The sequence below is a fragment of the Saimiri boliviensis genome, chromosome 12 (genome assembly GCF_048565385.1).
Source record: "Saimiri boliviensis isolate mSaiBol1 chromosome 12, mSaiBol1.pri, whole genome shotgun sequence".
NCBI lineage: Eukaryota > Metazoa > Chordata > Mammalia > Primates > Cebidae > Saimiri > Saimiri boliviensis.
The window spans coordinates 117155849-117177459 of record NC_133460.1 but is presented as its reverse complement, the minus strand read 5'-3'; the positions used below and the strand labels follow the sequence as shown (position 1 = coordinate 117177459).

General features: G+C 57.0%; 1 protein-coding gene across 3 annotated transcripts; it reads right to left on the bottom strand.

Annotated features, from left to right (window-relative positions):
• Positions 1-19: 19 nt before the first annotated feature.
• LOC101046686 (scavenger receptor cysteine-rich domain-containing protein SCART1-like) lies at positions 20-21348 on the bottom strand. Of its 3 annotated transcripts, XM_074383153.1 has the most exons (14): positions 18635-21348; positions 16078-16395; positions 15030-15326; positions 13939-14247; positions 13273-13578; positions 12786-13103; positions 12398-12712; positions 7774-8097; positions 7518-7586; positions 7128-7442; positions 6781-6819; positions 5856-5993; positions 5133-5327; positions 20-4663 (listed from the first exon to the last, which is right to left on the bottom strand). In XM_074383153.1, exons 1-14 carry the CDS (start codon positions 18699-18701, stop codon positions 4587-4589), a joined length of 3087 nt encoding a protein of 1028 aa, XP_074239254.1. In that variant the 5' UTR covers positions 18702-21348; the 3' UTR covers positions 20-4586. The 3 variants fall into 3 exon arrangements, with proteins under 3 accessions (XP_074239254.1, XP_074239256.1, XP_074239255.1); XM_074383155.1 differs by lacking the exon at positions 18635-21348 and having other exon boundaries at positions 15842-16153; XM_074383154.1 differs by lacking the exons at positions 20-4663; positions 5133-5327 and having other exon boundaries at positions 5901-6453.
• Positions 21349-21611: the final 263 nt, after the last annotated feature.

Here is a 21611-nt window from a genome sequence, read left to right as displayed (position 1 = left end):
CACAGGGGCTGCCTCCACCACTCAGCCCCAAGGACGCCAGCTTTCCTCCTGTACACACAGGTGCCCACTCTGGTTCCACTTCAGTTCTGCTGGGCACGGCCTCCCGCCCCTAACACGTGGACTCCAGAGGACTGGGGCTTGGTGGAAGGAGGAGGTGTGTGCCTGTCTGCAGCAGAGGCCTTTCTTTCAGGCCCAGGACCCAGAGGAGGCAGCCAGAGGCTGTACCTGCCCACTTTAGGTCCCCTCTCCCCACCACACTGGGCCTGAGGCCACCTGCATAGATGGCAGGACAAGCTCCATGCCCTCTGGCATCTGGGGCCTTGCCCACAGGGAGGGTCCCTCCGGCAGAGAGGACAGAAGGTGGGAGATAGGCCCGTCTGCTCCTCTGAGGGGCCTGCCGGCCGGTATCCCAGGCCCCTGGTCACACCCCGTGGGGGTCTCTGCACAGGGCCAGCTGTCTCTGGTGCTGGAGCTCATGCCTTGGGTTTTGCAGGCCTGGGCCCCCTGGTGCCAGTGGCCCCCCCTCACCTGTGTCGACACCCCTCATCTCTCTCCTCAAATATGCCACTCTGAGCCTCTGCTTCTCGCCAACAATCCAGCGGAGGGGAAAGGGCAGGGTCCCAGCCAGAGCCTGAGTGGAACAGCAGTGCTGAAATGTGGGGCAGATCCAGGAGCTCAGAGCCCTGAGTGGGCCCTGGCAAGGGACAGAAAGCCAAGACGAGGGCCAGGAGAAAGCCCTTCACTCCGCACCTGCCTGAGCCCCCAGGCTGGTGCCTACACTCACAGCAGCCACTCAGGAGGAAGAGAGGGACCCATCACTCCGGAAGGTCCTGTGACCATCACTGGCCCAGTGCTTGAGGGTCACCAGAGGTCAGTGAACCCAAAAGGACTGAACTCAGGCTGGGGTCCCTGCCAGGGCTGGCCTGGTGTGTAATGTGTTCCTCGACTGTGCTGTGCTGTCTGAGCCTTTGGAGGGGACACGTGGGATCATACAGTGCCATGAGGGTCTGAGGGTCACAGCACTGGAGTCACAGGCACCCCAGGAAGAAGGGTCTTGTCTTCCACCCTGGGGAACTCAGGCAGCACCGCTCCTCCCAGAAGTGAAGGTCGTGGGTGGGGACAGGGCCACAGACTGGCAGAAGGACTCCCGGGGCACGCACCCTACCTGAGCAGTGGACTGCGCCGATGCATTCACACTCACAGTTGTGCAGCGACCCCCACTCCCCCCGGGAGCACTCCCAGAGCGAGGCCTCCACACCCCGGCACTGCACGCCCCGCAGCAGGGACGTCTGGGCCTCCTGGGGCCGCACCACATACGTGGGGACATAGAGGGCGTGACCGCAGCCCAGCTGCCTGCAAATCGCAGACGCCTCCCGCAGGCCCCAGCGGTCCCCGCACACCGGGCCCTGCTGCCCCCCGGACTGCACCTGCAGGAGGCCCTCACAGCGGTTCCCGCCCTTCACCAGGGCCAGGGACTCTGCAGCAGGAGCTTCGGGAAAAGAACACAGGAATGGCAGAGGGCCCTGAGCACTTTACGTCCGGAAGTTTCCGTATTAGAAATCTAACTTTCGCCTCCACTCCAGCTTGCACCCTTCCTCTTGACTTTCCCGTTTTCTCACACTCTATTGGGATGTCACCAATGACATTAACAAACTTAAATGCCAACAGAAATGAACAAACTGTTAACAAAAATGTCCTGAGGACCATTTTCCGAGGAAATTCAAGGAGGTTAAGGTCCCAGCCTTTCGCAGGCACGTGGAAGGCGCACAGAAAACAAGCTTCTGGTCACTCCGCCCGCTCACGCACCCTGCAGGCGACCCCCCAGCCCTCGGGGTCCCCAGCTGAGGCTCACAGGATTCATACCAAGGAGCTAATGGGACCACTGTTGTGTCGGGGCCCCTCCCCCATGCACCGACCCCCAGCGCCCTGCAGACAGCGACACACACTCACCACCGGGAGAGAGGGTCCAGCAGGCCAGAAGCAGCGGCCACAGCCCCAGAGCGGACAGCGCCATGCCTGGCCAGTCTGCTGCTGAGCCACAGGCTGATGCTCTCACGGCAGGGACGTGTGCTTTGACACCGAATCTGTGTGAAGCCTTTCTGAGAAGGAAGCCCGTGCACGTCCTTGCCTCCTCCGCCGTATCAGAGCTGTCCTCTGTCACCCGTGCCTCAGCCCGGGCGGTGCCAGCAGCATGCGGTGAGGCCAGGCTGGGCTTCCTGCAGCTGCTGCCCGACGCAGCCCCAGGCGTGAGGTGGACCAATGAGGGCCCGTTCTCAGCAAGGCCCCAGAGGCCACAGGTGCCAAGACCAGGGCCTGGCGGGGAGGAGAGGAACTTCTCTGCCTCACACAAAGGGTGTGGCCGAAGACCTAGGGTCGTGCCAAGCTCGTGCTGTGAACACACAGACCTAGCAACTGGGGCAAATCCTGAAAAACGTGCGTGCCCTGCGACCCGACTTTGTGAGAGATGTGGCCTCCCTGTGAGGCTGTGTTCGTGGGAAGCCACCAGATGCAGCAAAGGGCTAAATCAAAGACGCAGCACCCGTGAGGCGGGAAAGGCCGCACTTAAACACGGTTGGATAAACATTTGCATTTGAGCAAGTCAATATGCCAGCTGCATGTTTTTAGAGATGGAGTTTTTCCATGCTGCCCAGGCTGCTCTCAAACTTTTGGATTCAAGTGATCCGGCTGCCTTGGCCTCCCAAAGTGCTGGGATTACAGGCATCAGCCACTGCATCTGGCCTGTTTTTAAATTTATAATAATTAAGGATGTATTATTTTGTAAGCAGCATAAAATTAATAAAGGTTAATTTCCAATAGACCTGCCACAGAGCCAGTTCAGGAGAGAGTGACTCGGGTTTTTAGACCTCTCTATAGGAGGCCAGGAGTGTGAGAGGGAAACGGATTTCCAGAGAAGATCACAGATCCTTCCGACAGGCTGTTTGTGCCAGAGCCCCCGTGCCCGGGCCCTGCAGCTTCCTGGAACCCTAACTCACAGCCCAGCCCTGCAGCTGCCCCAGGAGTTCCCCACACTGCTGCTGGGGGATCTAGTGAAATAAATGGGAGGCCGGGACCAGCACGAAGGGCAAGTCTGCACGGGCAGCGATGCCAGGGTCCTCCTGGTGGCACTGAGGGCCTCACTCTGCTCCACAAGTGTCCCCCAGATCCGTGTCTCATGCTCAGACCTCACCCCATTTCCTGCCTCTGCGCTTCTCTCGCCCCACGGCCCCTCCACACACCTTCTCCTGCCTCCCCTTCCCACTCCAGCGAGGATCCACATCCCCTGCCCCGACCTTGGCCCCAAGCACACGCCTGGCACAGAGTCAAGCCAGGTTGGCAACCCTCAATCAGAGGTTCCCTGAGAGGAGGCCCTGCCAGTTGAGATGTTAGGTTAGCCCTCCGCCCCCAGCTCTGTGAGGAGCTGCTCCAGCTGCACCCCAAGAAGCTGGCCACACGTCCTCAGCACCACATTTCTGTCCGGACGCCCTGTCCACGTGTTCTGGACTTCGCCCTGGCTCCCGCACTGGGCTTCCTGTCTGAGGAAGGGGGCTTCTGGTTTATCTTCTCCACCAAAGGGGTCCTTGGACCCAAACAGGGTCCCCCTCTCATTCCAGGAAGTTGGGACAGAGAAGGAGCTTTAGGGGAGGGGAGGCAGTGTGCAGACAGACCCCAGGGGCACAGCTGAAGTCCTCACTGCTCACGGAGCCATTATCAGTGAAGGCCATGGCACACCACCCACAGGCCAGAGCAAACACAGAGGCGGGACAGGCCCACACGGCCGAAAGACCCTACAGATGACGGACTCACTGGGTTTTACCAGAGTGCCGAACCCTGAGATGAAGAAGTCAGAAAAGATGTAGACATGCCTTGTGGGGTCCTGGGTGGGGGGATCTTGCGTGGGAGTGTCCTGAGTGGGGGGTCCTGGGTGGGGTATCCAGGGTAGGGGTGTCCTGGGTGGGGGTTCCTGGGTGGGGGGGTCCTCAGTGACGGGGTCCTGGGTGGGCGGGATCTTTGGCAGGTCAGGTCCTGGGAGGGTGTGGTCAGCAGTGGGGATGGTCAGGCAGAGCTTGGGGGCCTATCAGAGCAATGCAGCTGTAAGAAATGGAGATTCTGGCTGCAAGCCCCCAGCTGAGCCCTCACCATCCCTTGCAGCACTCTGTGTGCAGATGAAAGGCGGGGCCCCCAGTGACGGTTCAGCAGGGAACCACCCTGAAGCTTAGGCGCCCAACCTTGGAGGTGAGATGGGAGCAGAAAAAAGAAGTGGTCCAAGAGACTGCCTGACTGGGGAGACCCCTGACCCTCCTGCCTGAGTTCCAGGAGGAGGAGCCCACAACCCAACTCAGTAAAGCAGTGAAAACGGTGTTGGATTGGAAACACACACAGTCGCCCTGAGATGAGAAGACAAAGGACCAACGGAACCCGGGCCGTGGCGGTGTCTGTTCAATGTTTCTGGACTGAATTAACGATGGATGAGTGAGTTCAGAGGCAGTTTAATGACATCTGTGTGGAGAGTGAGGACAGTGAAGACCCCAGCTCCCCCGGTTTATCCGATCACTCGACACTCTGACATCCCCACCGTCAGCTTCAGGTCATGTCCTGGGGCAGAGGCCACCACCATCTTCCATCTCAGCCTCAGCTTCGGGACCCAGGCTGAAAGGAGCCCCACCTGTGTTTAAGGAGACAGACACAGGGCCCACTGGGGTTCTGAGCGATTTCTCACAGCCTCAGGAGTTCTCATCTGCTGCTGGGAAGCAAAGCCACCAAGGGACAAGGATGGGGCACGGTGGGCCGGGAGAGAGCGACACGGCTTCTCACAGCAACCCAGGCTGCCCAGGGCGCCTCCTGCAGCCAACTGGGACAAGGCACCGGAGGGATACTGCACAGCTGCAAAAGTAACCCATATATAGACCTACGCCCTCCCTAAGTCCACATCTACCCACTGGGAGATGCAGCCTAACACACAAATGACCTCCAGAAGTCCTAATGCCCCAGCCTGAGACAGGAGAAATGGTCACAGAGTCACAAGAAGCAGCCCTCAGTTTCTTTAAATGCAGGCCTGGCCAGAGCAGAGCCCTCTGCATAGGAGCGGTGCAGAAGGAAGAGCACCATGGACACCAGGGCGCAGAGGTGCACACCTGCGGGGCTCAGCAGCACCCCGGCCTCCTCCGCCTCCTCCCCAGCACCGTCCTCAGGCTCTCCGGCATCGTCATAGTTCTCCTCCAGGCCCAGGTCCCCAGACGCTGCAGGTCCCTCGTCTTTCTGCCCCATGGGGAAGGCTCCGATGTCCTCATAGATACCCTCTGAGGACAGATGCCCTGACATGCCACAACCTGCAAAGGCCACACCAGAATGTTCTAGAAGAAATGCTCCTGCAGTCTAAGCCCACCGTGCCTGGCCCCTGTGGTCTCTCATGCATGCCAGCACCCCTGGCTCCTCTGTCAGCAGCTGCCACAGAGAGCAAAGACCCCCCCCAGGGTCCACTTGCTACTCTGGGCACCCAGGGCTTGTGTCCAAGGGTGGGGCCAGTGGTCTCAGCCTCTGAACACACCCAGGAATGACCCCCATTGCCCACAAGTCACAGGGGGTCAGCAGAACCCTGGAGCCTGTTCTCACTCCAGGCGGTCCTGGGAGTGTGGATTTTTTTGATCCAGCACATCTTGGGGGCAAAGCAAGACTCAGACATAGGGTCCCTGAGCCCCCAACAGCTCATGGGTCTACAGAGAGTCACTGAGCGGTCATTACGGGGAAGGCCACTCAGCATGCAGGGCAGTGACCTGCAGTGACCGGGTCCCACAGAGCATGCCCCCAGCCTCCCCACCCCAGGGCCCTGCTCGCCACGCCTGGGCATGCCCACTTACCCCTGCAGGCTGCTCTGCGGTGGCACCACTTCATCCCCAGGAACAGAGAGATGATGCCCAGGAGGGAGCCGAGTACCAGGCAGGTGAACTCAGGCAGGGCCCAGGCCATGTGGGCAGGTGGAGGGGCCAAGGGAGGGGCTGTGGGGCACAGTGAGAGGTGGAGCCTGCTGTGCACCTGGGCTGCCTGGGCCATTGTGACCCTGGCCTGGGAGGACCTTAGCCTCATAGGGATGGGGGCGCCCCAGGAGAGGTGGGCCTCTGTGCTGCCTGAACAGGTGCTCCTTCCTTGGAGAGACAGGTTGAGACCACAGCACGAGAGGCCCAGGTGGGAGAATCCAGGTGTGTGGGCCCTGGTCGTGGGTGCAGGTGGAAGAACCCAGGCTGACAGGCTCAGACAGTGGGTGCAAGTGAGGAAGGCCCAGGTGGGAGAACACAGGTGGACAAATCCAGCTGTGTAGGCCCAGACTGTGGGTACAGCTGGGAGGGCACAGGTGGGGAGGCGGAGGTGGAAGGCACAGGTGGAAGGCTCAGGTGGGAGAATCCAGGTATGTGGGCCCAGAGAGGAGCAGCAGAGTGATGATCCGGGGAGGGGTTAGGCCTGTGGAATGTGCTTACTGTCCTCACTGCCCACTGCCCTCAGCTCTGCCTTGACACAGACCTAGTGTCCAAGGGGCCACAGCTTTCCAGGGCCAAGCCCCCCAGCTGCCAAGGCAAAGACCCCAGAGAAGTGGCTGTGAGGGGCCTGTGGCCTCTGTCCCCAACACCCCCAGATCCCCATATATTCACTCAGGTGGGTACAGGGAAGGAGAGAACTTTCCATCACAGAAGGGGGTGCTCTGTCAGCATGGTCAGCCCTGAGCCCCAGTGCAGTCCCCAGCCGGGCCCAGGCACACAACAGGGACCAGAACTTGAGAAAACCACCTACCCAGGGGCGGCGGCGGCGGCACTGTGGTCCCCGAGTCACCTGCAGTAAACGGTGGCACGTGAGGGCCGGGACGGGAAGGCAGCTACAGCCCTGAGCTGCACAGACCCTCGGGCAGACCGCGGCAGCAGCAGCCCGGCACACTCGGCCTGAGCCGACAGGTCTGGTCCCAAGCAGCCTGACTTGGAGCAGCCATGAGGGACCATGCGTGGGGCAGCCTCAGGGCTGGGTGCTGGGGATCTGCTTCAGGGGATAGGGGACAGACACCACCGCAGGACTGCCCAGCGCCCCTCTGCCCAGCGCCCCTCTGCCCAGCGCCCCTCTGCCCAACGCTCCCCTCCCGCGCTCACCCAAGCAGCGCACGCCCGCATCCTCCTTGTGCGCGCAGTCTCCGCGTCCCCACCGCTCCGCGGCGCAGCCCCGCAGGGACCCCTCGCTGCCCCGGCACCCCACCTCGTCCAGCCACACTGGCCCGGAGCCAGGGCCAAAGGCGGCGGCCGCCAGGGCGGCGACGGCGGGACCACAGCCCAGCTGGCGGCACACCACCTCCGCGTCCGCCAGGTCCCAGGCGTCGTCGCACACGGTGCCCCAGGAGCCCGCGTGCCAGAGCTCCACGCGCCCGGAGCAGCGGGCCTGGCCCCCGCGCAAGCGCACTGCGCCCTCCTCTGGAAAAGGGGCCGCCGTCACTCGGGGGGCCGGACGGGGCGGGAAGGAGGACAGGGACAGGGACACAGCGGTACCTGGGCAGCTGAGCGAGGAGGAGCAGCTGAGGGTCTCGCCAGCAGCCTGTGGCCCGTCCTCTGACAACCCTGCAGGTTAAACAGCAGCTCTGAGAGCATGAGCGCCCGGAGAAGCCTCAGAACAAAGGTTGTGGATCCTTCATTCTGTGACCCCACCCCAACCCCAGGCCCAAGTTCTGATTCAATGGCATCCCCTGCCAGTGACTTGTCAGAAAGATAAACCTCTTAGACACCCCCAGAGGTCTCTAGTGCCCACCTGCACAGGTGATCCAGACCTGCTCTCGAAGGTCACAGGAGCGTGGGTGCCATGGGCGGGAAGGGCACTGCCACAGAGTGGAGCTGGGCAGCCTGCGGCACTCGATATTGTCCACCCAGGCGGTGCCCGTGCTGGCACCAGCGGAGGGGAAGGGCTTGTTCTCCAGCCAGCCCCGCTCCCCACACCCCAGCTGCTTGCAGATGACGGACAAGGAGAAGTCCTTCAGGGCGTTGCTGCACACGGCACCCCAGGTCCCGTTGTAGAACACGTCCAGCCACCCAGCACAGCAGCAGGTCCCACCTCGAAGCCTCAGAGCCACTGATTCTGCAAAGCAAGGACAGTCAGGCCAGAGAGTGCCCTGTCTGGCACTGCGGGCAGTCTCAGAAGGAGGGAGCTAAACTCAGGGGGTCCCAGCGCCGAGATCAGTTAAGGAAACAGTATGGAGCCTCTTCAGAAAATTTAAACTAGAGCTACTGCACAATCCAGGAATCTCACTGCTGGGTATAGACCCAGAGGAAATAAAATCAGCAGAGCAGAGATGTCTTCATGCCCAGGTTCACAGCAGCACAACTGACAACAGCCAAGATGTGGAATCAGCGTAGATGTCCAACAACAGATACACGGCTAGCGAAAACATGGCGTATACACACTGGAGCTACTCAGCCTTAAAAAGCGATAAAATCCTGTCATTTGCAGCAATATGGATGGAACTGGAGGACACCGTGTTAAGGAAAATAAGCTAGGAACAGAAAGTTAAATGCCACATGTTCTCATTCATTAATGGAAGCTTAAAAGAGGTTGATCTCCTAGAAATAAAAAGCAGAACAGAGGGTACTGGAGGTTGGAAAGAGCTGGAGGAGGGTGGAATAAGAGGAGATTTGTAAAGACACAAAATTACAGCTGGATAAGAGAAATAAATTCTAGCATTCTATAGCAGTGCAGGATGACTGTCACTAACAGTACATTATAAGGTTTCAGATCTCTGGAGGAAGAACACAGAATGTTCCCAACACCACGAAGTGACCCACGTCTGAGATGATGGTTTTGCTAATTACCCAAACCTGACCATACACATTATAGGGATTGAAACACCACTATGTATCCCATACAGATGTACAAAGAGTGTCAATTTAAAAAGCAAAAGAGAAATATGGTACATCTATGCTATGGAATACTGTTCAGCCTCAACAAGAAGGGAATTCTGTGATTCGTGACAGCATGGGTGAACCTGGCGGACATTATGTGAAGTGAAATAAACCAGGAATGAAAAGACAAATTCTGCAATCCCACTTACATATGAGAGCAAAATAAAAAAGTCAAATGCATCAAAACAGTGGAATGTGGTTATCAGGGGCAGGTGGCGGGGTATGGGGGAGATAGGCCAAAGGGTCCACAGTTACGCAGGATGAAGAAATTCGGAACCCCAAATGCAGCACGAGGAATGCTCATGCTAATATTGCACTGTAGCCGGGCGCGGTGGCTCAAGCCTGTAATCTTAGCACTTTGGGAGGCTGAGGCGGGTGGATCACGAGGTCAAGAGATCGAGACCATCCTGGTCAACATGGTGAAACCCGGTCTCTACTAAAAAATACAAAAAATTAGCTGGGCATGGTGGTGCGTGCCTGTAATCCCAGCTACTCAGGAGGCTGAGGCAGGAGAATTGCCTGAACCCAGGAGGCGGAGGATGCAGTGAGCCGAGATCACGCCACTGCACTCCAGCCTGGGTAACGAGAGCGAAACTCCGTCTCACAAAAAAAAAAAAAAAAAAAAAAAAATTGCACTGTACACTGGAAATTTGCTAGGAAAGTAGACGTTAGGTTCTCTTACTACAAAGCCAATGTGACTATGTGAGATGGTGGGATGTTCACTGGCTTGACCGTAGCAGTTATTCAACTGTATGTGTGTGCCTCAGCCCCATGTGCAGAGATAGCATTGGTCCTGACTGACCAGTGCCCAAATATGTTCAGTGTCACCCTTGGAGCAATGTAAAGTCCAACAGACTGATATGCTGGCCTGATGGCAGGTTCGACAATACTTTAAAGCTGTGCTGTGAAGCACTGTAATAACATTTTTAAATGCCGATACCAGGATAACTGGAGAAAGTTAGGTATAAATTGCAACCGAAAGGATCATATCTAATTAAAATAAGCTTAGAAAAAGTACTGGAAAGAAACACATCATAATAGAATAAAAAAGTATCCGCAAGTATCCCCTGCCTGCTCCCACACCCTCTCACTGAGTCTGTGCCCCGGCCCTTGAATCCCAGCTGGCTTGGGACTTGGGCCAGCGGAATAGGCTCTGAGACTCTGTGCCTGCTCCTAGGCTGACTCTGCTGTCACTTTTGGAACCAAGGCTGGATCATGACAGAAACAGAGCCTCCACCACTCCTGCCTACAGCCAGTGCCCAGAAGCAGGGCTCTGCCTAGCCATCAAGTGACCGCCTGAAGGCTCTGAGGAAGCCCAGCTGGGACAGAGAACCGCCAGGCTGAGCACAGCCAAAGGCAGTGACCACAGAAATTGGAGCCACACACATCATGTTGTCTGTGGCAGGGCTGGTTACTCAGCATTAATTTCTACAGCAGATCACATATATTAGACACTGTCTGGGTGTCAGGATTAGATTTTTTTTGTTGTTCAAATTTTTTGGACTCAAATTTTAACATCATGTAACATACTTTATATGTCACTCTTTCAAAGATATTATCAACATCGTATTTTTGTAAAGTCTATCAAGAGAATTCCTCTACCTACATCTAGAAGTTACTGTTCTAGCTCTTCTTTAAAATGGCTCCTGTATCTCATCTGAGTCTAGAAAACTAAAATAAAATAAAATGGCTCCTGCCCCTCAGATACAGTCTTATCTCCTTTCCCAAAACAATGCAAGTTTGCACCCTGGACATACGGACGGGACCTTGGGCAAAGCATCAGCACAGGCACAAAACGCAGGGCACGTGTGAGGCTCAGAGCTGAGCAGGGCTCTGCTGCCTGCCTGTCCGTGTGCCTACAAATGGTAGAGCAGGAGCCACCAGCGCCCTGCCCCTCCCTGGGAATGCAGCCCTGTCAGGCAGGCACCCTGAGGAGCCTGGAGGGGCCAGAAGTGACCAAGGCATAGCCGAGGTGAAAAAGAGGCAGCCCCAGGAATTGAACTGGCCATGCCCAACATGCTGGCTCCAGCAGACAGTCTCACGGCAGGTTCCTGCAGATGCCAGCTCAGGTGAGGTCGCCAGGGTGAAGCTTCACAGACAGATAAACAGATAAAGCAGCCACCGGAGGAAAATGCTGCAACCTGGAGAGCAAGAACCGCGTGGGAGACACAGAGGCAAGGCTGAAACCGCCACTTCCCATGGGAACTAGCAGAGTGTTCTAGAAAATGACCTGTCATTCTCATGAGATGCCAAAGACGGGCCTTTTATGAGAGCAGAGCATAGCCTCATTAGAAGAAAACAAGCTTCTGTGAAAAAAGACGCTAAGATGAGGTGAACGGGCGATGGATGAGGTGAGGAGGCTCCCCGTCTGATGGACGGCGGACGAGGCGAAACACACAAAGGACTGGAGAGCAGAACCGACAGAAACCAGACTGTGACGTGGGTGCCACCTGGAGAAACGCCCCAAGAATGAGTGGGCAGAGTCATGCCAAAAATTAATTTTAGAAGCATAGGGAAGACTCAAGCATTGCATACAAAGAACACAGCAATGGAAATAAATGTAATAATCCAAGAAATCGCCAAAGAAAATGTTGCTAAAGAAAAATATAAACCAAACCCAATGAGAAGAGCCCACACTTGAATGAGCTGCCAGAGATTCAGCAGGTATCCAGCCTCTCCTAGGGGTCACCTGGAAACGCTGTGGGGAGACGGCAGATTGGGTGGGGAGCCCGTCACCCACTCACAGACTTCTCCGGAGAACACACCCTTGCTCAGTCTGCAAAAAGGTCTCCAGTACACCAAATATCACCAAATACGGGGTACAGTGGGGGGTGGGGAGTTGGGGAGAGATAGCATGGGGAGAAATGCAAGATGTAGGTGAAGGGGAGGAAGGCAGCAAACCACACCGCCACGCGTGCACCTGTGCAACTATCTTGCATGTTCTTCACATGGACCACAAAACCTAAAATACAATTTTAAAAAAAGAATTAAAAAATAATAAACACTCAAAAAAAGAGAGAGAGAGAATCTGAAGCCAGTGGCAGTGCCTCCTTCCTCTGGTCGCAGCTGCTGGGGAGACTGAGGCTGAAGGATCCCTGGAGTACAGGTGGTCAAGACTGCAGTGAACTGTGATGGTGCCACCGCACCCCAGCCTGGGAAACCGTGAGATCGTCTCAAAACGAATATATATATACATGAATTCCGGATAGAGACCAAGCACACTTGAGCTGGCAACAGCAGAAAATGAGCCCAGCTGGGGCTTTCCAGGGCCCACCTGCGGCAGGGAGCTGACCAGCCCCAGGCACAGGACCCAAAGCGCTGTCCTGTCCCTTGCCAGCAAGAGGAACCCCGCCCAATACTTGGTGGAAGTTCTGCATTCAAGGAAGAGAACAGCTCCTGGTACTTTAACGGAATTCTGGAGCGCACGTGCACGTGATTACCCGGAGTAAAGCAGCACGATCTGACGCCCGGCCGCGCACCTGAGCAGAAGGCGCCAGCGTCCTCCTTGTGCCCGCAGTCGTGCTGGCCCCAGCCCGCCGAGGGGCACCGCCACAGCGCAGACTCGTGGCCCTGGCAGCGCAGCTCGTCCAGCCAGATGCGCCCCGCCCCGGCTCCGAAGTGCGCGGCCCCCGGGGCGCTCAGGGCGCGGCCGCAGCCCAGCTGCCTGCAGACCACGTGCGCGTCCCGCAGGTCCCAGGCGTCGTCACACACGGTGCCCCACGCGCCCCCGCGCAGCACCTCCACGCGCCCCGCACAGCGTCCCGGCCCCGCGGCCAGCCGCACCCCGAGGCTCCCTGCGGAGACACAGAGTCAGGGCGCCCCGCGCCGCGCGGCCACGGCCCACGGGGGACGCGGTTCCGCCCTCACCCGAGCACACCACGCCGGCGTCCCGCGAGGTCCCCGCGGGCTCCCGCAGCGTCGCGGACACGTTGCACCGGGTCAGGCGGGTCTCGGTGCCCAGACAGCGCGCGCGGCTCAGCGCCACCTGGACGGACCCGCGGCCGGGGGCGGGCGCGTCGTAGGCTCGCTGGGCCTCTCCGCACCCCAGCTGCCGGCACACCACGCCCGCGCCGCGCACGTCCCAGGCGTCGTCCAGGACGCGGCCCCACACGCCGTCCAGGGAGACCTCCACGCGGCCGTCACAGCGGCTCTGTCCTTCCCGCAGCCGCAGGGCGTGGGGGAGACCTGGGGACGGGGACGCACGGGGGCCCCGGGCTGTCAGGGGGAGGGACCCAGGCCCACCCCCCACCCCCCAGGCAGGCTGGTCCCTCTCAGCCCCTCTGCCCTTCCTTGCACCCTCTGTCCATGGCTCGCACTCACCCTCCTCCTCCTCCACCGTCCTGGCTGCACCCACCTGAGCACACTGCGGAGGCCGAGTTTCCCGGGGCACAGGCCGGGGCCCCCAGGGTGCTTACTGGGCAATTCCACAAGTAGGGCTCTGTCCCCTCACAGTGAAACGCGTCAGGCCAGAGGGCAGCGTCCCCGCCCCCAAAATGGCCTCCTCGAGGTGCGGCCACCGCGTTGCCACAGTTGAGCTGGTGGCAGAGGACGGTGGCGTCTGCTATGTCCCAGTGGGTGGCACAGAGGGGCGCCCAGGACCCCTGCACCTGGAGCTCCACGCGGCCCTCACAGCTGCTGCTGCCGTTGACCAGCCTGAACTCTGGGGGAGAGGAGGGCTCAGCATGGCTGGGGACACAGACCCGGCACGTGGCTGTCTGTGGTCATTTCCTGCCTTCACACCCAGTGGGATGGGCACAGAGCCCAGCCTCGCTCTCACCAGCTCCCCCGCCCTCCTCTGCGTCAGCATTCAGCCCACACAGCTCTGCAGAAGAATCTGATCTGAGTTCCTGCCTGGGCACTTCGCCCTACACCCAGCCTCTTCCTTCCGCTTCTTTCAACCAACAGAAGCAAACATCAAAAGCGCCCACACCTACTGGCCAGAGGCACCTTTAGGGCAGGAAGGGATCTGGCAGAGAATAAGGCAGGGCTGAGCCCTCAGAGCCCACGCACAGGACCTCACCTGAGCACCGGAGCCCCGCATCGTGGCCGGGCCCACACTGGCTCCCGTGCCCCCGTGGGCAGTAGAACAGCAGTGACTCGTTGCCCGCACAGTGGAAGGCCTCTGTCCACACCGGCCCCGAGCCCCGGCCGAAGCGGGCGCCCCCAGGTGTGGACACGGCCACCCCGCACTGCAGCTCCCGGCACACCACGTGGGCCGTGGCCGGGTCCAGGTCCGCGTCGCAGATGGTGCCCCAGGTCAGGCCCCGCCGCACCTCCAGGCGCCCAGCGCAGGGGTGCTCGCCGCCCACCAGCCGGGCCTCGGTGTGTCCTGGGGGCAAACATTCTATCAGGCAGAAGACTCGTGTCCTCGGGTGACAGTTTGGCCCTGAGCCTCAGTCTGTCGAAGGGTTCCACCAGGAACAACCATCTGCATCTAGGCAGAGGGTCTGCCGAGCACACGGAGGAGTTTGCAGACAGAGGCCCTTCCACTCAGCCGCATCACCAAGGTCAGGGTCAAGTTCACCTTCTGCAGGTGCCCACGTGTTTCACAGCCTCTGCATCCCAGCCATGACATCCACACCTTCTGCAATCCCAGAGGCCAGGTCAAGGCACCCCATGGCCCACTGAGCACCACCCTCTCTGGGGCACTACAGCAGGTGACTGTCCACCTCATTTCAGCTGCTCCTCGTACTCACAAGGCCAGGAGCTGTGAGGCCAGGGCGGCTTACACACACCGGAGGCAGGGCTGGGAGGAAGTGATTTCTACCCACCCCAGATCCATGTTAGACGTGCAGCGATCACAGCTGAAACAGCTCACACTTGCCCCAGCAGCCAGGACCCCCAGATGGCCTGCAGGTTCTGAGCCAGGACTCCTCTGTGTGGCCACCAGAAACTCAGCTCCGCTCTCCTGAGAACCTGCCATGAGAGCTGAGGCCCATTCCCTCCAGCGTGCAGATGCACCACGTCTACACCCAATGTCTCAGGCAGAACAGGGTGCCCGTCCATGGGAACACCCACTCCACTTCCCCCTGCTCTCCCCAAGTCCAGCCCCAGCACATCCAGGCCCAGCATCACCCAGGGGTCACTGGAAGCGTCGGGAGGCGGCCTCACCTGAGCAGACCACCTCTGCGTCCAGCCGCGGGTCGCAGCCACTGCGAAGCTTGTTGTCCATTCTGCAGTTGCGGACAGTGGACTCGGTGCCCTTGCAGGCCAGGTACTTGCTGACAACGCCCACATCCCGGCGGGGGGCCTGGAGCACAGGGCCGCACCCCAGCTCCCGGCAGAACACCATGGCCTCCTCCACATGCAGGCCACAGAGGCGGTCCACCCCATTCACGTTTCTGATCTCGGGAAATCCTGCGCAGGGACTCTGGCCCTGCACCAGCCGAAGCTCCCGAAAAGTGCCGTCTGTGGAGCACAGGCCGCCTGCCATAAGGTGTGCACCCAGCTGGCCACGTGCTCACTTGGAGCTTGGGGCCTGCCTGGGTGACTCCAGATGTTTCCATTTGGCCATGGCAGTCCACCCCGGGCCTGAAACCAGGCAGCTCCTTTTTCAGGGAGGATGGTGCTGGGCTGAGTCAGGGGCAGCTTCAGGGGCAGGTAACCGGGCAGTCACACAGGGCGCGGGCTCAGAGAGGCCCCTGTGCCCAGCTTCATGCTCTGTTGTGGGTCTCCTGAAACTAGGGTCCCTGCAGGGTCCCTTCATACTGGGCCCCAAAATAGTAGGAGGTCCTGGCCAGGTGGCTCCGCTTCAGAGGCAGGACGCTATGAGGGGGTCCTCACAGCCACATAAAGTGCCCAGGGACAGCTGAGGACCCTCTAGCCAGACCTGGACGGAAAAGCGTGTACCTTTCTGCCACTGTGTAAGAAATCACTACCAGCTGCCTGTGTGGGCCTCGGGCGTCCATAGACCCGGGCCTCACCTCGGCCACTACCTCTCCAAGCCTGAGCTGCCTTCTGCTTCCTTAGTCCACTCTCTGAATCTCCTTGGCAGTGGTTTCTTCAGAGCTGAATCTTACAGTCAGGATGGTTCCAGTGCCCAGCAAGGCATCCCTGCCAGAGAGAGCTCCAGACCCCCTGCCCCCACTCCCCTCCAAGACCCTCCCTGTCCTCCCCCTCCTCCTCCCGCAGCCCCACCCCTTCACTCTGCCCTACTTACTGGAGCACAGAGCGACCACCACCCATGCGTGGGGGCATGGGCTCTGGCTCCACGCGCCAAGGCTGCACTCCCAGAGAGAGGGCTCATTGCCCTGGCAGGACACGTTGTGGAGCCAGGGCAGGGCCATCTCTCCAGGCAGCGGGACGTACTTGGGGGCGCCCACGGCAGGGCCGCAGCCCAGCTGCCTGCACACCACAGAGGCCTCTGCCAGCGTCCAGTCCTGGTTGCACACGTGTCCCCACGTCCCACGGTGTCGGACCAGCACCACTCCGTCGCATGCGCTGGGTCTGTACGCCAGCCTCAGAGCACCTGGTCCACCTTCAGACAGACAGGTCCAGTTAGAGGGGCCACAACCAACCAGGGGCTCAGGAGGAGCCCCTGTTCACAACAGCCCTGGCAGCAGCAGTGAACGGCCTGCAAGGCCTCAGCAGCAAGTCGGGTTCCTCTCACCCGCCAGGCAGTCCCAGAGAGGCAATGGGTGCGGCTCACACAGAAACCCTCAACCCACGTGTCTTCCCTGGAGCTGCTCCCCTCCCTGGCCCTCTGGACCCCCAGCCATGGAAGTCCCCTGTCCTCCTGGGTCCGCAGCTCCCACCCACTATCTGCCTCCCAAGCATCATTCCCCACTTCCACTGGAGGCCTGTGGTCTCCAGCCCACCCGTCACCCCTGCCCCACCCATGCGGCTGTCCACACCCCTTGTCCAGGGCTGCTCACCGCCCCCTCCTGTCCTCTGCAACCCGGAGCACCCAGGAAAACCACCCATGCCTGCCTCCCACTACAACCAAACCCAGCCCCCCTACCAACCCATACCGGCTTCCAGCCAGAAGCTCACCCCCCACGGTCTCAGAGCATCTCAGCTGCGCCAGCACCGTCTCTCCCACCCCCCAGGGAGGCACCTCGAACCACCGTCTCCAGGCCTCTGCACCCCGACATCAACACAGCCCCTTTCCTTCTCTCCTGCCTCACTCCCACCCAAGGGAAATGACGCAGCCTCCAGGACGAATTCCATGTGGGTGGAGCCTTGTGGCCCCAGAGCGGCCTCCAGGCCCCTGGAGGACCCTCCACACCCAGGAGAGAGCCTCCCAAATGGCAGTCGGTGGCAGGGGGGACCCCACCTGGACCAAGACAAAGACAAAGACCTTTCCCTCCCACCTCCTGGGGAGCCTTGAATCCCCTGCCTCAGTCTTTATCTGTCCCTGCACATTCCCACACTCCTCACCTCCCTCCCCACCTGCATCTTCTCAGGACATGGATGTGTACTGGTGTCTGCCATCATTTTTTTTTTTTTTTTAAGACAGAGTCTTACGCTGTCACCCAGCCTGGAGTGCAATGGCGCGATCTCAGCTCACTGCAACCTCCATCTCCAGGGTTCAAAGTGATTCTCCTGCCTCAGCATCCCGTGTAGCTGGGATTACAGGCACCCACCACCACACCTGGCTAATTCTTGTATTTTTAATAGAGACTGGGTTTCACCATCTTGGCCAGGCTGGTCTTGAACTCCTGACCTCAGGTGATCCACTCGACTCAGCCTCCCAAAGGGCTGGGATTACAGGCGTGAGCCACCCCGCCCGGCTGTGAATAGGTTTTTATTTTGCATTTTCTAAAGCTATTTCTTGTTGTAGAGAATTCTGGCCCTTGTGCTTGCGATCTTTAACACAAAAGCAAATCCCTTCAACCCCAGGGTTCCCAGCTGTGACCACACTGCTGCCTTTTCTTCAAATCTCTCCGCCCTTCCTGCAGCTGCCCAGTCTCCCACCCCATCATGGAGGGTGCAGCTCTGTCCAGCACTGGGTCACTGCCCTGCTGGGCACCTGGGCCCACCCTGCCAGTGAAGTGTTCCTAGGCCTCAAGGGCACCCTCCCCTGCCTCCCACCCAGCCCTTCACTCAAGCCCGCCCTGTCGTGGTTCTGTGCCCACATGTGCACCCTCCCCTGCCTCCCACCCAGCCCTTCACTCAAGCCCGCCCTGTCGTGGTTCTGTGCCCACATGTGCAGGTCCCCAGGACTCCCTCTCACCTCCATCCTCTCCTGCTGTTCCTTCTGGCTAGACCCCGTCTCTAAAGCTGCCTGCCCCTGACCCAGCAGCCCTTCCACATGGCCCTAGACCGCAGTGTCCCCAGCTGGGTGCTGTATCACCACGGGACCCCATGCCCAACCTCACTGCCAGATGCAGCCAGCCCTCTCACGTCCTTCCCGGGATCCCAGCCCTGCTGCAGGGGACATGGATGGAGCAGCCCCCACAGGACCCATCAGGGCTCTTGATTGGGGTCATTGGGACCAGAAACTGGGCCTGTCCAGGGTGTGACCCAGCCCCACACCCTGGGTTCTGAGCAGTGGATTAGTGGCTGGGGGCCCTGGGCTCACAGGGATCCGGCCATGTGGGGCCACCTCCTTCCTGGCCCAGCATGTCCCACTCACTCTGGGCTGAGTGAGACCCAGGCAGACGGCAGGTCATAAAACATTCACTAGTAGAGAACACACTCATGCCCCGGGGCCTGGGCCTCAACAGAGCCGCTGCCTCCCAAGAGTTCCTTGGATGAAGGAAGGAGAAACTTACCAATGGGGACTGCCCAGATATTAAGAAGACAGGGCCCAAGTCCCAGGATCCAGAGAGCTGCCCTCATGGTCCCACAGTCTTCTGGACTTCAGCAAGCTCTCTTGCTGCTTAGCTGGGGCAGTAGCGGGGGTCATAGCCCAGAGTCACATAGACAGAGGTGGGAGCTGCCAAGGACCTCCCCGGGCCAATGGGGACAGCCACAGCCTTTCCAGAGCAAATCAGCAGCCCTGCCTCTCAGCCTGAGCATCACCAGACATGGGGAGGGTGGAGGCTGTGGGTTTCCTCCCACACTGATAGCTGCTGATGGGTCTAGACCCAGCCATCAGGCAGGTGGTCCAACCTGCTCACAGCACAGCTGTGAAAAGCCCTGCGTTTCTGCCCTCCACCTGGGCCTGTCGGCTTGAGCTGAGCCACCACCACAGAATGCAGTGACACCAGACAGCTAGGAAGGCGTCTTCTGCGCCGGCAGATGGCACTAACAGAGTTAGGGGTAGGGGGAGGGTTTCAGTGGGAGTCCCAGCAGCACCAGAAGAATGACACAGAATAGCTTTGCAAGAACTGAACTGTCACTGGAACTAAAGCCCATGAAAGAAGATAGAGTTAGGAATCACTCATCACATGCCAGGGACACCACCATTTCAGTAAGAGACAATCGACTGAAGCCAGCACTAGGAAGACAAATCCTCTGAAATAAATGGAAAAATAGAAATCTCAGCAAAGAAACAGAAATTATAAAAATGAAACAGGCTAGGTGCAGTGTAATCATAGCACTTTGGGAGGCTGAGGCAGGCAGATCACCTGAGGTCAGCAGTTGCAGACTAGTCTGACCAACATGATGAAACCCCATCTCTACTAAAAATACAAAAATTAACCCGGGCATGGTGTCACGCACCTGCAGTCCCAGCTACTTACGAGGCTGAGACAGGAGAATCACTTGAACCTGGGAGGCAGAGGTTGCAGTGAGCTGAGATTGCACCACCGCATTCCAGCCTGGGCGACAGAGCAAGACTCTGTCTTAAAAAAAAAGAAAAATGAAACAGTGGTGAGGATGTGGAGAAATGCGAACTCTCAGATTTTGCTGGTAGACTGGAAAACGGTGCAACTGCTTTGAGAAAGTTTGGCAGTTTGTCAAAATGTTCAACAGAGATTTCCAGGAAGATACCACATGAGGCCAGGAAGAGCAATTCCACTCTTAAGTACATATCTAAGAGCAATGTAAACTTATGTCCACACGAAAATCATGACACGAATGTTCACGCAGCTGGAATATAGAAGACCTGACCAATGCAGTCACTGAATTTGGCTTATTTGGTCAAATCATTCACTAACAACATCAGAATATGCTTTCTTTCAAGTGTGCATAAAACATTCACCAGTAGAAAACGTACTCTAAGTCACAAAATAAATCTTAACAAAAGTTAAAAAACACATTTTTAGAGATAGAAATTGTATAAAGTGTGTTCTCTGATCCTATCAGAATTAAACTCAATAACAAAAAAGTATCTGATGAATCCCCCAAATATTTGAAAATTAAACCACTCACTTCCAAATAATCCACGGGTCAAAAGTGAAGTGTCAGGGAAAATCAGAAAACCTTTTGAACTAAGTAAAAATGAGAATACAGCATATCAAAATGTCTGGGATACAGATAAAGCAGGATTAGCAGAAAATTCATAGCATTAAATAACTATATTCAAAAAGAAGAAACTTCTCAAATCAATAATTTAACTTCCTCCTTTAAACAACTAGAAAATTGAGCAAGAACAAGAGAGTAAATAATAAGCATACGAGCAGAGATTTGTAAAACTGAAAACAGTAGAATAGAGAAAATTGATGAAACTGATAACCAGTTCTTAAGGAAGATCAATAAAGTGGACGTATCTTTAGCCAGAATGTTGAACAGAAAAAAAAAAGAGATGAGACACAAATTACCAACATCAGAAATTAAGAAGATGAAATCACTTCAGAATCTACAAACACTTAAAAATAATAAGGAAATAACAGGAACAACGCTATGCCCAGAAGTTTGATAACTTAGAAGAAATACACCAATTCCTTAAAAGATGCAAACTACCAAAAGTCACTAAAGAAAAAATATATTTCCTGAATAGTCCTATATCTATTACAAACATGAATGCTTAGCTAAAAACCTTCCAAAAATCAGCCCACGTTGTTTCACTGGTTAATTCTAATCACATATTTAAGAAAGAAATACCAATTTCACACAATCTCTTCCAGAAAATATGAAAAGACAGAATAATTCTTACTTATCTTATGAGCCATCCTTACTCTAATACTAAAACCAGACAAAAGTATTACAAGGAAAAAAGATATTATCCCTGATGAACAAAGATGTAAGAACCTTTGAGAAAATATTAGCAAATCAACTCCAGTATTATCTTAAGAGATAACACAGGTATGATGGCAATGTTCCATAACTGGACTGAGGTAATAGACGCACAACTCAATACATTTACTTTAAAAATCATTGAATTGGACGCTTAAATGGGTGAGTTTTACGGTATGTAAGTTATACTGCGGTAAGTCCTTTTTTGAATAAATAAACAAAATGATCCAATACTACCAAGTGGGACTTATCCCAGGAATGAAAGGCTGTGCAGCAATTGAAAATGAATCAACATCATTCAACACACTAGCAGACTGAAAAAGAACAACCATGCAACCCTCCCAAGAGATGCCAGGAAGGCATTTGACAAAGCTCACCATGTATTTAGGATGAAAACCCGTCAGCAGCCCAGGAACAGAAGGGAACGAACTCAGTCTGACAAAGAGCAACTCCAAGAATCTATAGCCAACGTCTCCCCGCCGGTGGAAGATGGAACGCTCCCACCTAAAATAAGGAAGGAGGCAAGGACAGCCACTCTCATCACTTGTGGTCAAAGTCTAAACGGAAGTCCTAAACGGTACAAAAGAGGGAGGAAGAAATTAAAACTTAGAGACTGGAAAGTAAGGAATA